The following is a 21604-nucleotide window of genomic DNA, read 5'->3' on the forward strand; positions in this document are numbered from 1 at the left end:
ATATATGTTCTTTGAATGCAGGACTTTTACTTCCCACAGTATTTCTACACTGTGATATTACTACTTTTACTTATGGAAAGATTAGAGTGCTTTTTTCTCCACTGTGTGAATTAAATTAGATAGTTTCAGGTTTTTCTTTTTTTCTTCTCACTAAATGTTATTAAAGCTACTCCAATGTTGCATTTTAAAATTAACTTTGAATTAACCAAACTTAGGAGACTCTTCTGTGCCCAATTTAAATACAATATAAAAAATGCTGGTTACTTAGTAGGAATATTTGATGCCTGTGACTTAATATTTTCATAACTAGTATTTTTTATATTACATTTGGTAACCTATGTTATATTGCTTTACTACTTTATTATTATTATTACATTGCACTATGTACTATATTATGTTATGTTATACTGTCTTACTACATTATAAACTATTTATATTGATTTCTATATTAATATAAACAACACAAAGTTTCAATACTTAATCACATTATATGTTATCTTGGTGTACACGGTTTACATACATGCCGACTGCTACTATTAACCACCATGCCACTTTACCTTGTCTTTCATTACTCTCATACTTTCTAATTTTACTTATAGTTTTATTATAGTTGTGTATATATATATCTTGTTATTTTTTATTTGTATTTATTTATATGTACTTATGTAGTCTTTGTGATGCTGCAACATCTCTGTGGATCATTAAAGACGTCTCCACATCTACGCACATCTTTATTGTCTCTGCACAATGATCATATTCTTTATGCTTCATACTGTGAACCTTTGCACATTCTTTGGTTGATATGTTGCATATTATTACACAAACCTTATCAGCTTTCTTTTTAAAGTAGAGATATTGGAGCTACATATTTGTAATCTTTGTCAATCTTTCTAGTTTGATATATGTTTCTTCACTTTTGCAGTACCTGCTTTTAACTTTAAAAAAAGAAGAGACAATTATCTTTCCTTACTCTGTTAAACACCAAGACAAATTCTTCCTACGTGATAAACTACTTGGCAATAAACCTGATTCCATTCCAAGGTCACCCTGTGCCAACATTATGATTTACTGTGTAACTATATGTGTCCCAGTTATTATTACTGTAGCACATTATTGCACTTTTGTATTAATAATATATCTTGAGTTAATCAACCTTCATGTCAACCATTTCACAGGCACAGCAGGTGAATACAAGGTGAAAATATCGTCATGAATATAGAATACCAGGATCAGGTGAACTATTGACAAGAATCACTGTGATCTTTAGTATTATAATACAAGACGGGGGCACAAATAGGCATTTGGTTTAATTTCTCTTAAAGCTGTTTTTGTTTAATGCAAAAGGATTGTGTCAGAAGTGGGGTTCGAACCCACGCCTCCATTCGGAGACCAGAAGTCCCGTTCCTGCGGAAGGATTTCAGTCCTTGAGTCTGGCGCCTTAGACCACTCGGCCATCCTGACACGATGCTAAAGCTACCCGTTAATTGCGATTATATCCGCTCCCTAAATCCATGCAACGATTGTATAAATTTTGTTTCATCAATCACTTACCTAACAATAAATGACTTAATGTATAATTTAGTTATCTAATATCTCAAATGTGTTCTTTAACTTCCGTTTCCACCGTTTTCAACGTAACATTTAACTCGGTCGGCGGACGCTAACATTGAGTGACGTGATTTCCGGTGTTTGTCCGTGCGGTGGCCATCTTACACTTCCATTCTTCAAGGGTAACCGAAAGCACCGAGCTAGACAACATGTACCGGTTTGCTAAAGCTGCCGTTAACATCACCGGTAAGGAAACTAGTTCGTGTTTAATGATACGTGTATGTTGTCTGTGTTTATTTGTGACATTCGACAGTTTAATATCAGGTCACTAAAAGTTTGACTGGTCTTTGATGGGCGACCGAGGTCAGCATGCTAACGTTGCAAGGCAAGCTAACGTAGCGTTATATCTCCCCCAAAACACAATTATTTGTCTAACTAGCTGCCCTGGTTTATCTGTCGAGATTTAAACACATTGCATGTTCATGCTGAGTTAATCTACTAACGTTACACGAAGTAGCCTTCATTATGAAGCCCATACATTAGTGTTAGCGTAATCATGAGATATCCCACTTGAAATGTGTCTTTCCTTATTGAGTGACGTTAAATCAGTTATGGAAATATGCATTTGGTATAGAAACGTAATATAAAATAACGAGCTAACGCTACGCTAAGTTGTCTCGATGAGCTCCTTGTGTTAGTCAGGTTTAGGAAGGGCACATAAGGACAGCCTTATCACCTGGATAACTAGTTCAGAAGTCATCTTGGTAAGATTTGTTTTATTGCAGTGTGCTCAATTTATAGAGAAAGATGCATTAATATTTCCATTTGTGCATGAAAAAAAATACACGTGTACAGATACACGCAAGTGTAATTATAGTAACAAGTAAAACAAAGTATAAACATAATAATGATGCACCTTACAGTAGAGATAATGACAACATCTTATTGATCAAAATCGTTCGTAGTCTATTGAAAACTGTTTTTCATCATATTGTTATTGCCTGTGATTGTCAGGTGCAGAGAATTGAAACAGAGACTTTTTTTTTATCAGAATATCCAGCTTTATGATCATATTAGGTTCTTTCACAGCACCCTGAAGTGTGCCTGTTTTACATATGTATTTATATTCAGTTACATATATTCATTCAATTACACTCTATTAAAAACAAGAAAGAATATAAGTTACCAATAGTGCAATATAAATGCCACTGTGTTTTGTTGCTTTCCAGGTCAGGCCGCAAGGCAGGTGAGGCACAGCTCCACCGCTCCCCAGGACTTTCATGCCAAGTACGGCACCGGCGTGATGATCGGTGGAATGGTCTTCTGCACAGCTGTGTGGTCATACGTAAGTGGTGCTGTCCCGCCAGGCCACGTCACATTAATTTAGCTGGCTCACAAAGTGATTGATAGAGCATCACAAGTGCAGGTTAGAAATGTTGATGTCAGGGGAGATTAATGCGACACACACACATCACACAGTTTTAGTTGTGGGGTGAAGGAAGTAAGAATGTGTAGGATACCAGTCACAATACTGAAAATCTTAAATTAAACTTGTATAATTAGAAGGGAAAATTGGGAATGTTCTCTCTCTTTCTCTCTCTCTTTTTTTAATTTTTTTTTTATGGCCGCATCAACAAAAGTGTACACAAATCAACACCTTTATTAACCCCTATATATATTAAAGCCTCAGATGTGCCCAGAGTGTTTTAGCATTTTGGAGAGTTTTATTGTGTGTATGATTTCTACTGACAAATTTAGGTTCAGCTGTAGACTTTGATCTAGATTCTGTTTCTTCGTCTTTTGCTTAACTTTGGCGAATTTGGATTTATAGTTGAATTTCTTTGGGTCTTAAAGTGTATAAAAAAAACATTGCTTTTGAAAAACTAGTTTGCTGTCTTTGGGCAGGTGCTGACTCAGACTGGCATCACCTGGAATATGTCACCTGTTGGGAAGGTCATGCCCAAACCATGGAGAGTGCCCGAGGAGTGAAGAGCCGCAATGACAGACCTGCATCCTACCATATAAACCTTCTGGTTGTACAGATGAATAATAAATGCCTGTGTTTATTCTAACAAGTTACTTTGTCCAAATAAATTAAGAGTGATTCTACTCATCATCGTTTCTTTTTTTAAGTTGTGTGAATTATCTGCAAACATATCACAGCTATAACTAAGCTTGTTGAGGTTTCTGGTTCTCTAAGTTGAATTGTTATTGTTGGAAGTCATGATAGTTTACATCTTACAAATAAACCCCCTGCATTCAGAATTTTACTTATGTTTTCAGAAATATTAGCAAGTATTAGTAAGTATTCATTATGCAGAATGGCTTCTCTGTTATATTTTGTAGAATATATTGTTTTACTACTAACAAATACATAGAGTATTTTTAATGTTCGTCAGCATGAAGTCAATTTTAGACACTTTGTTTACTATTGGGTAGTAACTAATTAAGCTCATAAATGTGGTCAAGTAAAAAGTGCATTACCCTCTGAGATGTTCAGGGTTTTTATTTGGCCATTTGTGCCTAGACCAACATTCCAGACAAAACAACCGTTTTGGAAGAAATAAAGATAAGAAAAAACACACTACACAGGAAAGAGAAAAAATATAAAATATGGGAACACTATACGAAATATGAAAACACTGTACATGTGCAAAGGTGGTCGTATATACAAGGAGGTTATTAAATAAAAAAAATATTTATTTTTATTACAGTGATAAATAAATCGGATAGTCCTGAGTGCTGTTCCTATTCACAGTTGTGTTTTGCCATCAGTCTGACTGGCAGGGAAGGAGCTGTTGTAGAAACGTGTTCTATAGGTGATGATGCTGTCTGCTCTGCTGTGTCTCAGGTTGTACGTGCAGTGTTTGTGTCTGAGCCGAGAGTGGGCTGGTGGAGTGAGTCTCTGATGATTCCCTCTGCTCTTTTCCGACAGCGCTGCACATACATAGAGTCCATGGAGGGAGGTTTTGTCCCTGTAATCCTCTGCAGTCTTTGACTCTTTGTAGAGCCTTCCTCTCTGCCTGTGTGGTGTTACCATACCAGACAGTGATGCCTGCAGTGAGGATGCTCTCTATCAGTCCTCTGTAGGCCTGGGTGAGAGGGTGATGGGTCAGACCAGCTTTCCTGAGCAGCCTGATGAAAAAAAGCATTTGCTGGGCTTTTTTCACTGTGGCTGTGGTGTTACGAGTCCAGCTCAGGTCAGATGTAACCTGCAGTCCCAGGAATCTGTAGCTGCCGGCCCTCTCTACCTCAGTCCCTTTGATAACAATAGGCTGTAGAGGGGAAGAGTTCTTTCTGAAGTCCAGTATTATTTATGTAGATGTAGTGGAGAAGAAGTAACAAATAACAGAAAATAGAAATATTAAAGTGCATGTACATCATAATTTTACCTTAATACAGTACTTGGGGTAAATGTACATGTGGAGTGTAACCAAGTAAATTTACTTAAGTACTGTACTTAAATATAATTTAAAGTTACATTCCACTGGAGTGCTTACATTTTCTGCTACTTTCTACTTCTACTCCACCAAATCAAATATTTAACTTTGTATTGCTCTACATTTCATTGATAATTCAGGTTACTCTGCTGATTCAGAGTATTTATACAAATCAACAAATGAATAATCATGTAACAATATTATAGACCCGGGTACCTACCAGTACATAAAGTAATTAAAATGTGCTGCAATTTAACAGTCTTCAACATGAAAGTGATGAACACATTCGTGCATTTATAATTAAATGAATGCATCATTTTGAAATGGGCCATTCTGTGTCATGAATACTTTTACTTTGAGTTCTTTCATTATATTCTTAAACCACAATTGTAGTTTTACTTGAATACAACTTTGAATGCAGGACTTTTAATTTTGTGTGGCATTATTTGTATTAATAAAAGATATGAGTACTTCTACCACTAATGCTCAAAATTGTACGGAAGTACAATACTTGAGTTAATATGCCTTTAGTAGTGTTTTAGTGTTTTTTCTGCTAAATCAATGAGGGTGAGTTGACAGCGTCATCGGAGGGGGCGCAACCTTAAATCAGATAACAGACAGCAACGTTATCCAATCGAATGCCTCGCTGTCTTCCCGCTGTTGCCAATCAGCAGCCAGAGGGCGTGTTCTGTCCCCGCCCTTTCCTCCGTGCTGCACTAAGGTCACCGCTGTGTCTGTCACTTGGTAACTCACCGGCGGAAAAGACCCATTGAAGGAAAGAGTGCAGGAAAGAGACGGCGAAACACCAGAAACAAGCAACATGTCGCTGTCTAACAAACTCACCCTGGACAAGGTGGATGTCAACGGCAAGCGGGTCATTATGAGGTGAGCGGTTACCCCATAGAGAAAAGAAACGGTCATCGGAAATGGGATTATTTGACACGAGCTATGCTAAACGTTAGCTAGCAAGTTTACCTGATACTTCGGAGACGTTCTGCTCCACAAACCTCTATTTTCTGCTTGAAACTCCCGTAGGGACTCTAAATGGATGGCTAACGGCGATACTTGTTGGCTGTCGCATTTCTCCCTCGGGTTGCAGTGACGTTACGTGCCTGTGAGGAGATGCTAAATGGATGCAGCCGACGTGCAATTAGTCGGTCCTTCAAAATTAAAGTACAGCAACGTCACAGCAATAATGCAAATAATCCGTTTAATGAATTATGACACACTGCAGTGATATTCTGAGGAAATTCCCTGGTAATCCAGGTATTGTCAATTAATATGTAAATGTTATCTGTATTGCAGCTGGTAAAGTTGAGGGATAATATTGTATTTTATAATACATCAACATGCATGTGTTTTATATTTTTGCAGGAATCTGCAAAGTAACCAGTTAAAATAGATGTCGTGAGGTAAAAAACAAAGTACAATATTTCCCTCTTAAATGTAGTGAAGAGTCAAAGTTTATGGTACCTTAAATTGAAAAGTAAATGTACCTCGTAGTTGTATATAAGTGCAGTGCCTGAGTAAAAGTTACATTCCAGCTGGAAACGGTAACGTGAAATCACCCATCAAGCTTAATTCTGCTGTCTCATTCTGACAAATGTGAGTCGAGTGTGTACATGTTTGAACGATGCAACAAAACCTTTAATTATATTCAGATCCACCCTCAAGAGCAACAGATCGGCACGTTGAAAGACCAGAAAACTAATGCAGTTGTTTGATGGCATGAGAGCTGCTGAGCCGCTGAATTGCTGACTACTGGGATTCAAGCTAAGACAATGGATCACTGTTAATCTAGCTCTGTTTGTGCACGCTGGTCATGTGTCTCGGTGTATCAGGTCCACAGACAGTGGGAGGTGGTTATGTAACTGCCTGGAGTAGGAGGGATGCAGCATGAGCGGCCAGCTCGGTGGTCAAAACAAAATAAAGCAACGTGTCTGTTGACTTTTTATTGTTCGCCTACATGTACCAGAATGCAATGCAACAAATCAAGTTGTTTGTATTGTAACGGGGTGAATATTGTGCCAGACTGGATGTGTACGGTAGACTCACTCGCTCAGAAATTTACTGAAATTCGTAATAAAATGTTCTTGACCGTAAAATAAAGTTGGCACTCAATTTCCATCTACTCAAAAGTGAAATTATTTTTTCAGTGTAAAAACTACTTCCTTGATTCCTGTGTATCTTTGGTTGTTTGTTTTTTGCTTAAGGGGGTTAATTTTGAACAGTTGAAGGCTTTTGACTTAAATTTCCTGTGTTTTTAAAAAAAATAAATAAATAAATAAACCCTGTTCACAGCTGAAGAACACCACACATGATGAAATACCAAAGATGTCCATAATGCGTCAGACATGTCATTATTCTAGTTTTCTTCTCTTTCAGGGTCGACTTCAACGTTCCAATGAAGGACAAGCAGATCACAAACAACCAGAGGTAAAGTCCCTTCTAATATCTGAAGCATGTCATTTAGTCTCATAATAAAATCAAAAGGTCTTTCTTTGTCCTTTCACAAGCAAAACATCAAATCTAGAGTTGTATGAACATCTTGTTCTTCAATCCTTCAGATAAATGGAGAATACAAATAAATGATCACACGGTTTCTTCAAGGCAAGCGTTTGAATGAAAGTGTGTTGTGTTGATTTTCAGGATCAAGGCGGCTGTTCCCACAATCCAACACTGCCTGGACAAAGGGGCCAAATCTGTCGTGTTGATGAGCCATCTGGGCCGCCCCGACGGAAACTTTGTGCCTGAGAAATACTCCCTGGAGCCCATCGCCGCCGAGCTCAAGACCCTGCTGGGGAGGTTAGTTGATGAATTGAAAAAATTGTGTTTTTTTTATTTATTTGATATGATAAGGTACCTGTAAATCCATGTTGTCTTGCTTTGTAATCACATTTTTAGTGAGCAAATTCGAACCTCTGCCACAAATGTACTGTATTTACTGTTGCCGCTTCACAATACAAGCCACTGTGGTGTTTCATTAGTTTAAAAGCACACGCACATTAAAACCAGGCACGTGACGCCAGCAGAAATGCCTCCTTGCAAGGATCCTGGTCATAGATTATGTTCAGTGCGCTGAGAGTTTCTGCTTCAGCCATTAAATTCAACAGTTTTTCATTGAATTTGACCAAAACCCCAAAAGTCTGGATGAAAAGCAAACTTAACTCGGCTGTAAAAAATAAATAAATATCTAAACTAAACAGAAGCTTGTGGTAAAAATGTTTTTGAACAAAACGGTTAAAAAAAATTATACTGACAAACAAATAAATTGCACCCTGCTGCTGACAATAAAGCATCAGAAATCATTGCACACTCACGTCCTCACTGTTTCCTCCGTGACTGCAGAAACGTCACCTTCCTGAAGGACTGCGTGGGTGCGGAGGTGGAAGCTGCCTGTGCCAGTCCCGCCACCGGATCCGTCATCCTACTGGAGAACCTCCGCTTCCACGTCGCCGAGGAGGGAAAGGGCAAGGATGCCTCTGGAAACAAGGTGAGGAACATTCATATTCAACCACAGATCATAAAATGGAGGCTCTGAGAGGCCAAAATCCTTTATGGGACAAACTCAATAATCATCTCAAGATGCAGATGTGTGCTATTTTTAACATATATTTAGTTTCAGACCTTAAAAAAAAAGTACAACTATTATTTCATACTCCACATTTTGGAGGAAAAAAGCAGCTGAAGCATGACAATTGCACAGTTTTTGTCACTTAATCTGGCAACACTACACTACTGTTCCTTCTGCTGGCTCTTCTGGAGGAGAAAACGCAGAGTCACTCCAGCTTCAACGTCACCATCTGACAGTGTCACGGTCACGAGTGGTGCAGAGACGCTAACTCACAGTGCTAGAAACAACCTCTCATATGCAACCTACTGCAGTGCACTATGTTTACTTGGCAACGTTTTTGAATTAGCACAAAATCTGTTGTCTCCACAGCATGTACCCTTTTACTAATGTGTTGTTTAATATGATACAGCACTGCACCGGTCAATGAAGTGTCCGAAATTTTTATTTACTGCTCCCTGTGGAGAAAACTATATAGTTCTTTGTGTACAGGAAATTATAATTAAAGCGTTTCATGGTTTTCAGAAGAAAATTAAATCAAAGAAGAATTCTCTAGTGGTCCACCGAAAGATGCCTCTCTTTAAAACTAGAGGTCCAGGCACAGGGCCATCCTCACACAGGGTATACATGTCGGTCTGTGGCGGATCAGCAGCTTTGACCTGCTGACATTTATCCTGAAGGTCAGCGGCGCTATCTTAGCTGGACGTGTTGCTTTTTCTGTCCTCAAAGGCCTGGTTGGTATGCGGCCTGTGTGGCTTGGTTTTCGACTGTACTGCTGTACTGTAATCAGGCTATTTTTAGTTAATCAAAAAACATTTCTCAGACAGCAGCTTAAATAATCATGCAAGAGGAATCTCAAAGTGTGTCCCAACTCTTTGTGATGGTATGAATTGCATGTGCAACAAAAGCAATCGTGGCCTTTCGAACGGAGCGTTTTGGGTAAAAGGTAAAAGCCCCAGTCAATTTTTAATGCTATAATCTGCATGCTTCATTACAGATTCCTACAGTTGTTGCGACTGTAGGAATCTGTAATGAAGCGTGCGGCTCTCGTGTGACATGTGAACGACACTGAAGAGCTCACTTGACCTTTTTGTTGTCCTCCAGTCACACGGTCACAACCTTCAACAGTGAAAGGGCAACAGGAATCTGATCCACAAAGAACTGAGATCCAATGTGTCGTCCAATCAACAATGTTGTCAGTGGTGAAGGAAATAATAGAAATACTAATACCACACTGTGGAAATACTCCAATACAAGTCAAAGTCCTGCATTCAATACCTAGTAAAAGTATGCAAGTATTAGAAACGGAGCACTCTAGGTGCAGTAATGTTTCCTGTCATAATGCATTTTACTGCTGTAGATGTTTACGGTTGTTTTAATTGTAACTCCTTCATATGTTTGTAATCTTCAGCAATGCGTCTTGTTCTATTAGAATATCATGTGTTTGTGCGTCGCCGTTCTCTGAGAACCATGTATCTCTAAAAAGTCATCTTTTCACAAGCTGAGAATAACGGCCCTGTTTTTAGCTTTCTGACGAAGCATTTTCAAGCTGATTTCAAGAGTCTTAAGTAGTTAATTTAGCTTAAGTAAAAGTTTCTCAATGCATAAAGGAACCGCTAGGAATGTTATAACACAAGGAATTTATTAGCAGATATGAGTGAAACGCCATGGTTTTAGATACCAAATTGATTGTTTGGTAAACTAACAACAATACATAACTAATATATTAAATGTGTACTTAACTACAGTTCTTGAGTAAAAGTACTTGGTTGGATTCAACCACTGAATATTGGTTAAATAACATGGAGATGTTGCTTTTTATTGATTTAACACAATCTGTTCAAGACATTTCCACCTGTCGTCGGCTCTGTTTACCGGCGGGTAACAGAAAGTACATGATTGCATGTGAAGCACAAACGGAAACATGTTCAAAGAAACATATTAAAGCAATTTCCTGTCTTTTTTGTTTTTTATTTGTCCCTCAGACAAAGGCCTCTCAGGGTGACATTGACTCCTTCAGGGCGTCTCTGTCCAAACTGGGAGACGTTTACGTCAACGACGCCTTCGGCACGGCTCACAGAGCCCACAGGTGAGCAGGATGGGGATTTAATGGAGGGCGGAAGCAGCGACATCTGTGATGTAATGTTTATATCTCCTGCTCCTCTTCCCCCCAGCTCCATGGTGGGAGTGAATCTGCCTCAGAAGGCCGCCGGCTTCCTGATGAAGAAGGAGCTGGACTACTTTGCCATGGCTCTGGAGAAACCTCAGAGGCCCTTCTTGGCCATCCTCGGAGGGTGAGTTCATGTCAACAACTCTGGAGCGAGTTGGTGGGCGTTCAGACTGTAAACAGACCTGTGTTTTTAAAAAACAATGCTGGCACATCAAGTCCAGTTTGAGTAACGGATCCACCACCGCACAGAAGTTTAGTTCTGATATGACGTGGCCCGCACAAGACTTTACTGCACTTTAAACTACATCGTAGTCTCCATCGTTTTGTTGATGGCAAACATTTTTTCCATTCTGAACAGGAAAGTTTCAACATTTATTTTTAAACCTTAATGTATACTAGCCTGTAGGATTCTTCCTGACCAAACCAGGCTAAACACATAAAACAATACCAGTTTTTCTCTGTCAGCATTGTCCTCTCTCCTCTGATTTAGATATCATCACTCCCGCCTCCTTTTTCCTTTTTCCTTTTTTTTTTTTTTTTTTTTTACACACACCCAGCTGGCCGTCCAGGAATAGACTATAAACTCATTATGTAATCTGTGGTGTACAACTGCTTTCAAGACACTAGCAGGCAGAGATAAAGAAATAATAAACTAGATTTATATTGTACTTTTCTTAATATGAGAAAAGTTATACACAGTGTAGTATTTGGGTTTATTAGTTAACACTGTGCACTTGTTATTTCAAGAATGTTTTAAGTGTTTGATGATTGCAGAAGGGAACTTTTCTTACTAAAGTACATTTGACAGACAGACAGCCATCCCTGAAGAAATTTAGCTAAAACCATCCTGTTTGATCAGCTGTTACACAGGTTCAGTGACAGAAACTACAATAACTCGTTATTCCTGATCATTGATGAGTCTCTAATCAATAATGAGGAAGTCAGAGATAGTTGTTGTTACAGTGTTCAGACATTCACTATTTACATTACTTCACCTCCCCACTGTCGTGTTTTTTTATATATGTATATAGAAAAAAGACCTTTTGGATTCTTTTTTACATATAAGGAAGCACGTTCATCAAATTTAAACAACTCTTTAATTGTAAAATACAAAGCGTGTTATCAATGTAACAGAGGCTACAATTACAAACTAAAAGTACAGCAGCAGAGTTGGAGGAATCAGACTTCACTCATCACATGACGAGAGTAAGAAGTATTGACCAGCAAGATGATGCTGAAAGATTTGCTGTCAAAGCAAATAGCGCTTATCTGGCAATATTTCTTATTTAAACTCTATGCTATTAGGGTACCGGATATTGTTGTAAAGGCAATTTGTAACCTTTGTCTCATGAAGGTGGTGTTATCTGGGCGCAGCCAATGTGTTATGGCTGCCAGGCAATTGTTAAACTGGTGTTGTGGGGAAACCTCACTGTGACTTCCTTAGTTGTAGCCAGAGAGGAAAGAATATATTGTTTTTATTATACTAAAAGCAACAAAATGCTGCCAACTTATACAACTTCCTCTGGTCTGATGCATCATTGCTGCTGCAGGTAATTTGGGCTCCACGGTTAGATGAGTTCTGAGGAAAACGGTGGTGAAGCCGCTGTTACAACCGCTCATTTTAACCGAAATGCCGATCGCCACATGTGAGTTTTGGCCTCGTGTCAGAGTCCATTTTTAACCCGAGTTCATTGTGCAACTGTCACATCGGCTCAGCGTCAAGCAGCTCAGCCAATCGCCTTCTTTCAGGTCACAAACAAGAGGACATTGATCATTGGTTTGTAATGATCAGCCAGTGAACCGCTGCTGATAAACAACAAACGTGTGTTTTTAAAGGTTGATCAGTTAGTTAGTAGTTTAGATGGAGTTTTGGTTTGCAAAATTAATGACTTTTGAATTGATTGTAATCTGAAGTTTTATCGGAGAGAAAAACGGAACTAAACAAGTTTATAAGACTGTGAAACAGCATTTTACAACTTAATCACTGTGCCAGCTATTTTATTTTCTATTTTGACGATGGCAAAGTCAACAGTTTAGAGCTGCAACAATTAATCAATGAGGCATGAATGAATCAAGTCTTGCAGAATAAGGACCATCTTAAGATGTCAAGTCTTTATACACTATTGACATTTAAAGTACAGTTTTATTACATTTTATAGACTTTATTGCTCAATCAATAGAATAAACGGCAGATTGTTCAAAATTAATTGTTGCATCCCTAAAACGGAGACCCAAACTAGTTTGAATAAATACCAGGTCAGACCTTTTTATAAACCAGTTTATTACATGATGTACATATCGGTCTAACTGCCATCTATATGTGTTTTATCTGTACTGATGTGTGCCGCCTCTCTCTGTATCTGTCTCAGAGCGAAGGTGAAAGATAAGATCCAGCTGATCAACAACATGTTAGATCAGGTCGACGAGATGATCATCGGCGGTGGCATGGCCTTCACCTTCCTCAAAGTCCTGAACAACATGGAGGTGAGGAGGACAAACTTAACATGCATTACACATGTGCAGTGAAGCACTTGGTTGCCTTATAATCTATCCATCTAGATCCATCTATCTATCTAAACATATAACATAAATCCCCCCCTCTCTCTTTTAAGATCGGTACCTCCCTGTACGATGAGGAGGGAGCCGGTATCGTCAAGGACCTGATGGCCAAAGCGGAGAAGAACGGCGTCAAGATCACGCTGCCCGTCGACTTCATCACCGCAGAGAAGTTTGACGAGAAAGCCACCACCGGCACCGCGACCGTCGCCGCTGGCATCCCTGCCGGCTGGATGGTGAGGGGGAAAAAAAAAAGTTTTCTTTTTTACTAAGTTTTGGTTTCTGTTGCGGTAATAATTTCCTCTGCAGGGTTTGGACTGTGGACCAGAGAGCTCTAAGGCCTACGGGGAGGCGGTGGCCAGAGCCAAGCAGATCGTCTGGAACGGTCCAGTTGGTGTGTTTGAGTGGGACAACTTTGCCAAAGGGACAAAAGACATGATGGACAAAGTGGTCGAGGTGACCAAATCAGGCTGCACCACCATCATCGGTAAGAAAGACAAAATTAGGGTAAAAAAACATCGTTAAATATGGGCATCTACTTCAAAAAGTGATGCATTTCTAAATAACATCTGCTCGGTGCCTCCCTTGATCACGTTTGACCGTCAGACTGGTTCATTGTGACGCCAAAAAACCACCGAACACTGTCTCCCTGTGCACAATGTTCTAGGGACTTTACACATCATGTACTAGTAAAAAAAAAAAATACACTAGAAAATCGTTCACAAACTGCAGCAGAGCACACATGTTGCCTAGGGCTGCAACTAACGATTATTTTAATCATTAATCGGCTGATTATTTTTTTTGATTAATTGGATAAAAAAAACAAAAGCATTAATTTCCAACCCTTTATTCAAAAACGGAAGTGACAGTGCAAAACATCTTCAGAAAGTGCACAAACGGGTTGCTCATTGAACATCCCTTACCTTTTTTAATTAATAAAATGGACTAATAAAAAACATACACATGTATGCTTTACATCTGCCAAATGTGAGCCCGTTTTATGACCTCTTATGGACCACGACATGACGTTGTTGGCTAAACCCAACTACGTGATTTGATTCATTCTACTTTGAGTAAAAAGACAACCTGCAGCCAGATCTGTCGGTTTAACGTTAACAAGTGACTGCGTGAACTGAACCAGACCGGGGGGTGACGGCATGTTTCATTACGTTACGTTTTTTTTCCCAAGCAATACTGAACTGTAATGGAACATAAAGTAACTTTAACGACAATACACAACCCAAACACGTTAGCTAACATGATGGCAAGCTGACTAGCTTCCATTAAAAACAAGTTTGAAGGAAATGAAGACGCTGTCGACATCTTAACGCTGATTGGCCAAGACTTGACACGTCGCATCAAAGATGTTCTATTTTTGCAAAGATCACAACCTCAGCTTTTCTCAATCTCAAACATGCTGGCAGCTCAGTTGCTCGTCTTTTTCTTTTTTCTTTCTTCTTTCTCCGTGACTTATTGACTGGCTTAATAATCGCGCGACTCAACGAATCGATAATGAAATTCGTTGCAACTCTTTTGATAATCAATTTTATCGATTCGTTGTTGCAGCCCTGATGTTGTCTACATGCGTAAATGGCCGTGTTGTCTAAGTTCATGATGGACAAACTAAAAGAGCTTCAAAGATCTGCTCACATATGCTGCAAATCAATAAAAAGTTCTCCCTCCGCAAGCTAAAAGAGGCCTGATTCCTTATGAAAAATGAACGAGACAGAAGTCTTTTATTTTTTATGTTGTAATAAATCTTTAAAACGTGTGTTTGTGTTGTGTCCAGGTGGGGGCGACACCGCCACCTGCTGCGCCAAGTGGGACACAGAGGACAAAGTCAGCCATGTGAGCACAGGAGGCGGCGCCAGCCTGGAGCTGCTGGAGGGTGAGTGACTGAAACACGATGTTCCTTCACAAATATAATTAAAAAAAAACATCAAAATGTGCAGTCTAAAGTTCCAGTGTTTGTGTATTTGAAGCTCGGTGTCCCTGACGGTGTGTTTGCTGTGTCTTTCAGGTAAAGTCCTGCCGGGTGTGGACGCACTGAGCAGTGCCTAAACTTCCCGTCAGCCCGTTGCTATTTGCGTGAATGTGTGGGACGTGTGCGTGCGTGTTTGGAGAGGTGGCTATCTGCTCCCGTTTACTCCTGAAACGTTTAAAAACAAACCCCTGCCTTAACGGCCATTAAATCTTCCATTCAATCTTTTGTTTTTCAAGTAAAACCAGAGATTAATTTCCTTTGTCTCAGATCTGTCAGCACCGTCTCTAACATGTTCTGTCTCACTTCAACACGCCGAGGACACTGATCATTCATTGGATCAAACGGCTTGTTAAAGTGGAATTTTTTATTTTTTATTTTTTTGCCCAGATGTTGACCTGCTGAATCAAACTCCTGAAACGCATCGGATTGTTACCTCACCTGAATCTCGGTTTAATCTGGCCGTTCAGTCACGAGATACTTAAGCACTGGCTTGTGTGTGCGTATGAATGTGTGTGTTGCTGGCTCACTTTCACATAACCACCCACTTGGAAACATCAGCGCAACACCCACAGTATATGTAATAAAATGGTTAATTTGCTGTACGTAGGCGTTGGTTGTTGGTTTCTGAGCGGCTTCAGTCGGAGATCTGTTCAGATTGAATAAATCTGTCTGTGAGAAAACTTCTGTCTATTTCTTTTTTTTTTTTATCTTAACGACACATAGTAATCAGGGCGTAACTCACGATACAACGGCCTCATAACAGGTTATTATAAAGACTCATTATTTGGGGGAATTTAAGCACATTAGCTTGACCACAAATTTGAGGTATTTACCCCTCCTTTACTTTTCATGTCACTTGACTTTTACATCTCAGAAGTATACATCATACTTTTTACTTCACTACATTTATCTGACCGCTTTAGTTAGATTTTTGCACACCAAGCATATGGAAAAGCTGACAGGATCAGGAGATAAATCTATTGGTTATCCTGCATGTGCGGCTTTTAATGATAAATCCTTCATATCTCCAGTAGATAGTACCATGAAAATAACAATAAATATATATTTATGTTTCTATACCAAGTCTATTCATGTTTACACCACTGATAAATACAAATTAAAAAGTCTTATGTGTTGAAATCCAAGGTAAATAATAGGCCATGATAACCTTCCCTGTTAAGATCTACCTTGAACCATCTTGAAAGACCTATGAAGCTTTCTTGAATCTAATATTGGTGTTTTTAAGTCACAATGTGATTTTTAAAAATGATAGTCAATTCCTAAACCCTAAATGTCACTTAATAAATAATGTTCACATCAAATTCGTCAACATATTTTGACACCAGAAGCACTCAAACATTCAAGAATACCAACGAGAAATGACCTTATGTCTTCTATGTTCTGTATGTTTGAATGGCTTTATCACGTCAGGATTAACACGCAATCGAGGTATGAGCATTTTTATTCACATTATGAGCACATGGAAGATAAAACAACTTCAGGTCAATAGTAGTTTAACACAACAAAGTTCAGAGTGCAGGCCGATGTTTTTTGATGTCCACATCAGCCGTTTTCATTCACATAATCCGGCTCATCTGTTACAAAAGAAGGTTTATGAATGGTTAAAGGGATTGTTTGGATCTTTTGAAGTGGCGTTCATGTGGTTCCTTCTCTATTACTAGAGCAAAGCAATGCACCGCTGTGGTCATTTTGTGTACCTATTATTCAACAACATATTGAAATAATCCAATCATTTGCTCTTTCTGTAAAACTAAATATAAAGTGTGCTTTAATGTAAGCTAGTACCAACCAGTTAAAGGGATTCCGTTTACAAACATGAAAATAAAATCATTTTGATGCTAATAATTGTCACAATCAGTCTGAAAAAAAAAAGCATTTAATATACATAAAATAATTAAATTATTGTGCAGTTCTTTGTGCAGTTTTTTCTTTTTATATGAATACATTTTTGCCCTCAAGCTACTTTCTTTTAGGGTTAAATATGACAAACATTATTAATTAGTACAAAAATAGTTGCATATTAAATTTATTGGACTAAAGACGTAGAGTTACGTCCAATAAACTTAATATGCAACTATTTTAGTGTTGATTCAGTCTGTTCACTTGTACTCAGGTAGGATACAAACATTATCCTGCTTGAGTCGAGTATTGGCACACAAAACCATAGAATGAAATGAAACTTAATGCATAATTATTATTTGACACTCACTATCCTTTTGCTCCTGCACAACTTGGTCCAGAAACTCTGAGTTCTCGTAGTCGTCCTCATCTGTTTGGTGAAACAGCCGTTTGAATGAGTTCAACTTCAGCGTCTGATTATTTTGATATGTAATACATTTTTACGTCAGTGGTTGAACTAACCATCTTTACTTGATGATGAAGTGTGCCTGTTAGCATAGACACCCGGAGTGTGATCAGCATCTAAAAGAAAAAGGGGCATATTATGAATGTTAAACTAAAGAAGAATTGGTTATAAACATATTTTCAATTATTTTAAAAGTATGCCGCGCTTCATATTTTACTTCATGTAGTTTAAAAGGGTAAAGTGCAGATGCTCACCAGTTATTATTGCGCTCTGTTCATTTTCATACACTGAGATTGCGAGTGGAGCTCTATAAGAAAACACAAATATGATGTATTTTAACCGCTTGTTCTGTTTTTTTTTATATTTTTGAATGAGCAAATATAGTAAAAATATCTTCAAAACTTACACGTATGTGTGTTCCACACTTCCTGTTTTGGCTGCAGCAACACAGTCATGACACATGTGTGAAAAATGCACTTAAAGAGAAATTGATTGTGTTTTGTGTGTGTGAATTTACCATTTGAGATATTTTGATAGTCTGACTGTTCATCCATTGCAGCTGTATAACATAGTCATTCAATTTAAACCTCTTGCAGATGAAAGTATTAACATATTTGACATGATAATAAACATAAGGATCTTACCTGTTGAGAAGTCCTCAAACTCCTCTCGTGTTTCACTGAAAAACAAATAAATAAAATATAAAAATTAAAAAGGTAGTTCCTTTGTTAAAATCAGAAAGTGTTGTTTTTACAATTCTATTTATGTACAGAAGGAGATAAAACATTTGTTTACTTTGAACAGAGCCAGGCTAGATATTCCCCCCTGTTCCCAGTCTGTATGCTAAGCTAGGCTAACCACATCTCCAGTTCTGTACCAAATGTACAGATATTTTGATTAATCTTCTCATCGCACGCTTGGAAAGAAAGCATAAGCGTATTCCCGTATAAAATGTTGAACTGTTCCTTTAATTAAAGACACTGGCGGCTGCGAGATCAGGTATAGAGGATACATACACTGCGGTTGAAGCGATCTTATTGGCTCTGGTGACTGAAAAATAAAACATCAAAAAGGTGTCAGGTCAGTTAAATAGTGGTGGAAATAGTCTGAAAAGTAACTCAAACTGTCAGACAATTGTAGTGCAGTAAAAAGTACAATGTTCCTCTAATAATAAATTAGTAAAGCACAAGTACCTTGAATTTGTACACATGTTGTTCAGTACACGTTTAGTACATGTTTAGTACAATTTAGTACACATGTAATGTACAATGTATAGTAAGTAATGAATAGCAATCAACCCTCACTTGCCTGTTTTTGATTGCGTCACAGCAAACACACTTCCCCCGCGTTGGCTGTCAGGATGTATATCATGAAAACATTAAAAAGTGAATTAAATTATTTACAAAACAATTCACTACAATGCTGCCATGTGACTCAATTTTATACATTTTCCAGAACTTAGACTTTTAGAGAGCAAAACCTTTATTAAGTCAATATGGGATCAAACATATATCTTGAGTATGCAGCATCTTAATTGTATCTTTTGTGTAATAATTTCCCTTCATTTTTTCTTCCAATGCTATTTGATTCATCTTGAGAAAACCAATAGAAAGGTTGTCGATGACTTGAGAATGTGAAACAAATACAAACACTCACAACGTCTGCGGGTTGTATATCTGATGCTCCTCGTGTATGATCTCTGCAAGAAATAGAAAGCAGACGAAACGCTGTTGTTCAACACTTTGATCAAATCTGCTTCTGAAGACGGACGTGTGTGCAGTTACTGTCAACAAACAGGACTGATGTTGCACTTATGCACCTTTAAAGAGCTAAAATTAGAAACTGGAAAATATTTGCGGCGTTCCATTTGCGGCACCTAAGGGCCTCGGTAGCTTGTCAGTGAATCGGCTTAAGTGTGTTTCCATCCGTTTGTTCTTATGTGCATTTTCAGTTTGCAAATGAAAAAAAAACCTCAATGGAAATGCTTAAAATGAAATAGTGGACAAAAAGTGTTTACGCTTGGCTGAGGTGGAAAAGTCTGCAAAAGCTCAACAGAAACAGACTTAACGAATAAATGATGGTGTACAGTTGAGGCCAGTCGAGGAATATAAGTAAGTACATAACATTTACTGTACATAAGTACACATTTGAGGTTCTTGGACTTTACTTTTCTACTACTACTTTTGTTGGACCCATTTAGTTACTTTACAAACAAAATATTTGCACAAAAAGCATATTAAAAGTATATAAAACATTAGTTGTTATTAATTAAACTACCCAATAGTTCGTACAAGTACAGCTGAAACGATTAGTCAATCAATTAACCAATTGACAGAAAGATCATCTGCAACCTTTTTGGTGTCATTTTTCATGTAAAAACAATTCAAGGTTCTAGCTTCACAAATATATGCTTTTGATATATAATAACACACTAACATGGTAATTTTCCCAGGAGTTATGAGGGTTTTACCTCCTTCGGCAATAGATGGGCCTTAACAGACATTTATTTCCATTTACGATCGACACTTTAAACACAAATCTACTTAGTTTCATTCCACCTCAGGTAAAACCTCTGTCGACCCACTCTGCTTTTCCTGTCTTTAACGTGGAGGCAGCGAACTCCCTCAAACTGCTAATAATAGAGAGGACATATCTAACTCGAGCCCAAATTGAAAAAACATTCACAAAAAAATAGTGTGAAAAGTTGCTTCCCTAAAATGTGCCGGTAAATACAGTTAAACAGCCCACGTTTGACTCAGATTGAGTATTTATTGCTGCTGCACAAACACACACACACACACACACACACACACACACACACACACACACACACACACACTCAGGTTCCGGCCCATGAGGTAAATTAGCTTACTGGATTTCTTTTTGCATCGCAGGCAGAGAATCGACAGCAGACTTAACCACATCACTGACACGACAGTCAGGACTGCAGCCAGCAGACTGGAGTTGCCTATCATACCTAAGAGACACAGAAGAATAAATAAGAAGAATAAATAATAAAAAAACACACTATGATGTGACCTCAAAGTGGACTAACTTTAGCTGCCGTCTGCAGGTCAACTACCAACAGGCATTCTCTGTCATGGTGGAAGAAGCTGCTGTTTTCCTGCTCACAAGATGAGGTCCACAGGATGTGGTTGTCCAAAACAAAACTGAAACCTAGTTTGCCCCTTTGTGCACGACACTTGTACAGTGCTGTGCTCTATCATTTAAGAAGGAGTGGAAAATAAGTACTGCACTTAAGTACAAATTCAAGGTACTTTTCTTTTTGAGTGTTTTCATTTTATTTAGCTTTATACTTCTAATATAATGGATGGAATAGATAGTTAAATAGTTGTACTTCAATTAACTGTTAAGGTTTGAATGCAGCACTTTTACTTGGTGGAGTATTTTCACAGTGTGGTATTAATACTTTCACTCATGTGAAGGATCTGAATACTTCTTCCAACACTGCTTATTCCACAACTTTAATACAATTAAGTTTGTGGTGTCAACGCCAAATATGTAATTAGGACTCATGATGCAAGTTAGTATTTGTTTGCGTCGCACCAGTTTTAAAATGTTAAAATTTTGCGGTGAAGTCAGTTGATTCACTCTTGGGGTTGAAGTTCGCTGAACTAGGTTGAACTTTGATACAATGCAGGTCTTGTCTTTTAGTATCTTTTGGGCTCCGCGCAGGCACCTTAGCTCACTGATTTCTCACTGATGCTCTGTAAATAGGTACCAATGATGCTCTGTAGATGGATACCAATGATGCTTGGGTACCATTGATACTCTGTAGATATGTACCAATGGTGCTCTGTAAATAGGTACCAATGATGCTCGGTAAATAGGTACCAATGATGCTCTGTAGATAGGTACAAATGATGCTCTGTAGATGGGTACCAATGATGCTCTGTAAATAGGTACCAATGATGCTCTGTAGATAGGTACCAATGATGCTCTGTAGATAGGTACCATTGATGCTTGGGTACCAATGATGCTTTGGGGT

General features: G+C 38.4%; 3 protein-coding genes across 3 annotated transcripts; 2 read left to right on the plus strand and 1 right to left on the minus strand.

Annotated features, from left to right (window-relative positions):
* The first annotated feature begins 1655 nt into the window (after positions 1-1655).
* cox7b (cytochrome c oxidase subunit 7B) lies at positions 1656-3657 on the plus strand. Its single transcript, XM_079235561.1, has 3 exons — positions 1656-1794; positions 2778-2893; positions 3454-3657. The coding sequence occupies exons 1-3, from the start codon at positions 1758-1760 to the stop codon at positions 3535-3537; spliced, it is 237 nt and encodes a 78-aa protein (XP_079091687.1). The 5' UTR covers positions 1656-1757; the 3' UTR covers positions 3538-3657.
* Positions 3658-5741: 2084 nt separating this feature from the next.
* pgk1 (phosphoglycerate kinase 1) lies at positions 5742-15943 on the plus strand. Its single transcript, XM_079234966.1, has 11 exons — positions 5742-5873; positions 7374-7424; positions 7638-7793; positions 8337-8481; positions 10545-10648; positions 10734-10853; positions 13099-13213; positions 13342-13521; positions 13595-13772; positions 15075-15173; positions 15306-15943. Exons 1-11 carry the CDS (start codon positions 5809-5811, stop codon positions 15344-15346), a joined length of 1254 nt encoding a protein of 417 aa, XP_079091092.1. The 5' UTR covers positions 5742-5808; the 3' UTR covers positions 15347-15943.
* A 799-nt stretch (positions 15944-16742) lies between these two features.
* LOC306753897 (uncharacterized protein) lies at positions 16743-20697 on the minus strand (the record flags this gene model as incomplete). Its single annotated transcript, XM_079237811.1, has 9 exons — positions 16743-16864; positions 17500-17559; positions 17652-17711; positions 17850-17902; positions 18002-18032; positions 18240-18274; positions 18612-18645; positions 20468-20572; positions 20682-20697. 9 exons carry the CDS (start codon positions 20695-20697, stop codon positions 16833-16835), a joined length of 426 nt encoding a protein of 141 aa, XP_079093937.1. The 3' UTR covers positions 16743-16832.
* Positions 20698-21604: the final 907 nt, after the last annotated feature.

This window comes from Taurulus bubalis (assembly GCF_910589615.1).
Source record: "Taurulus bubalis genome assembly, chromosome: 2".
NCBI classification, from domain to species: domain Eukaryota; kingdom Metazoa; phylum Chordata; class Actinopteri; order Perciformes; family Cottidae; genus Taurulus; species Taurulus bubalis.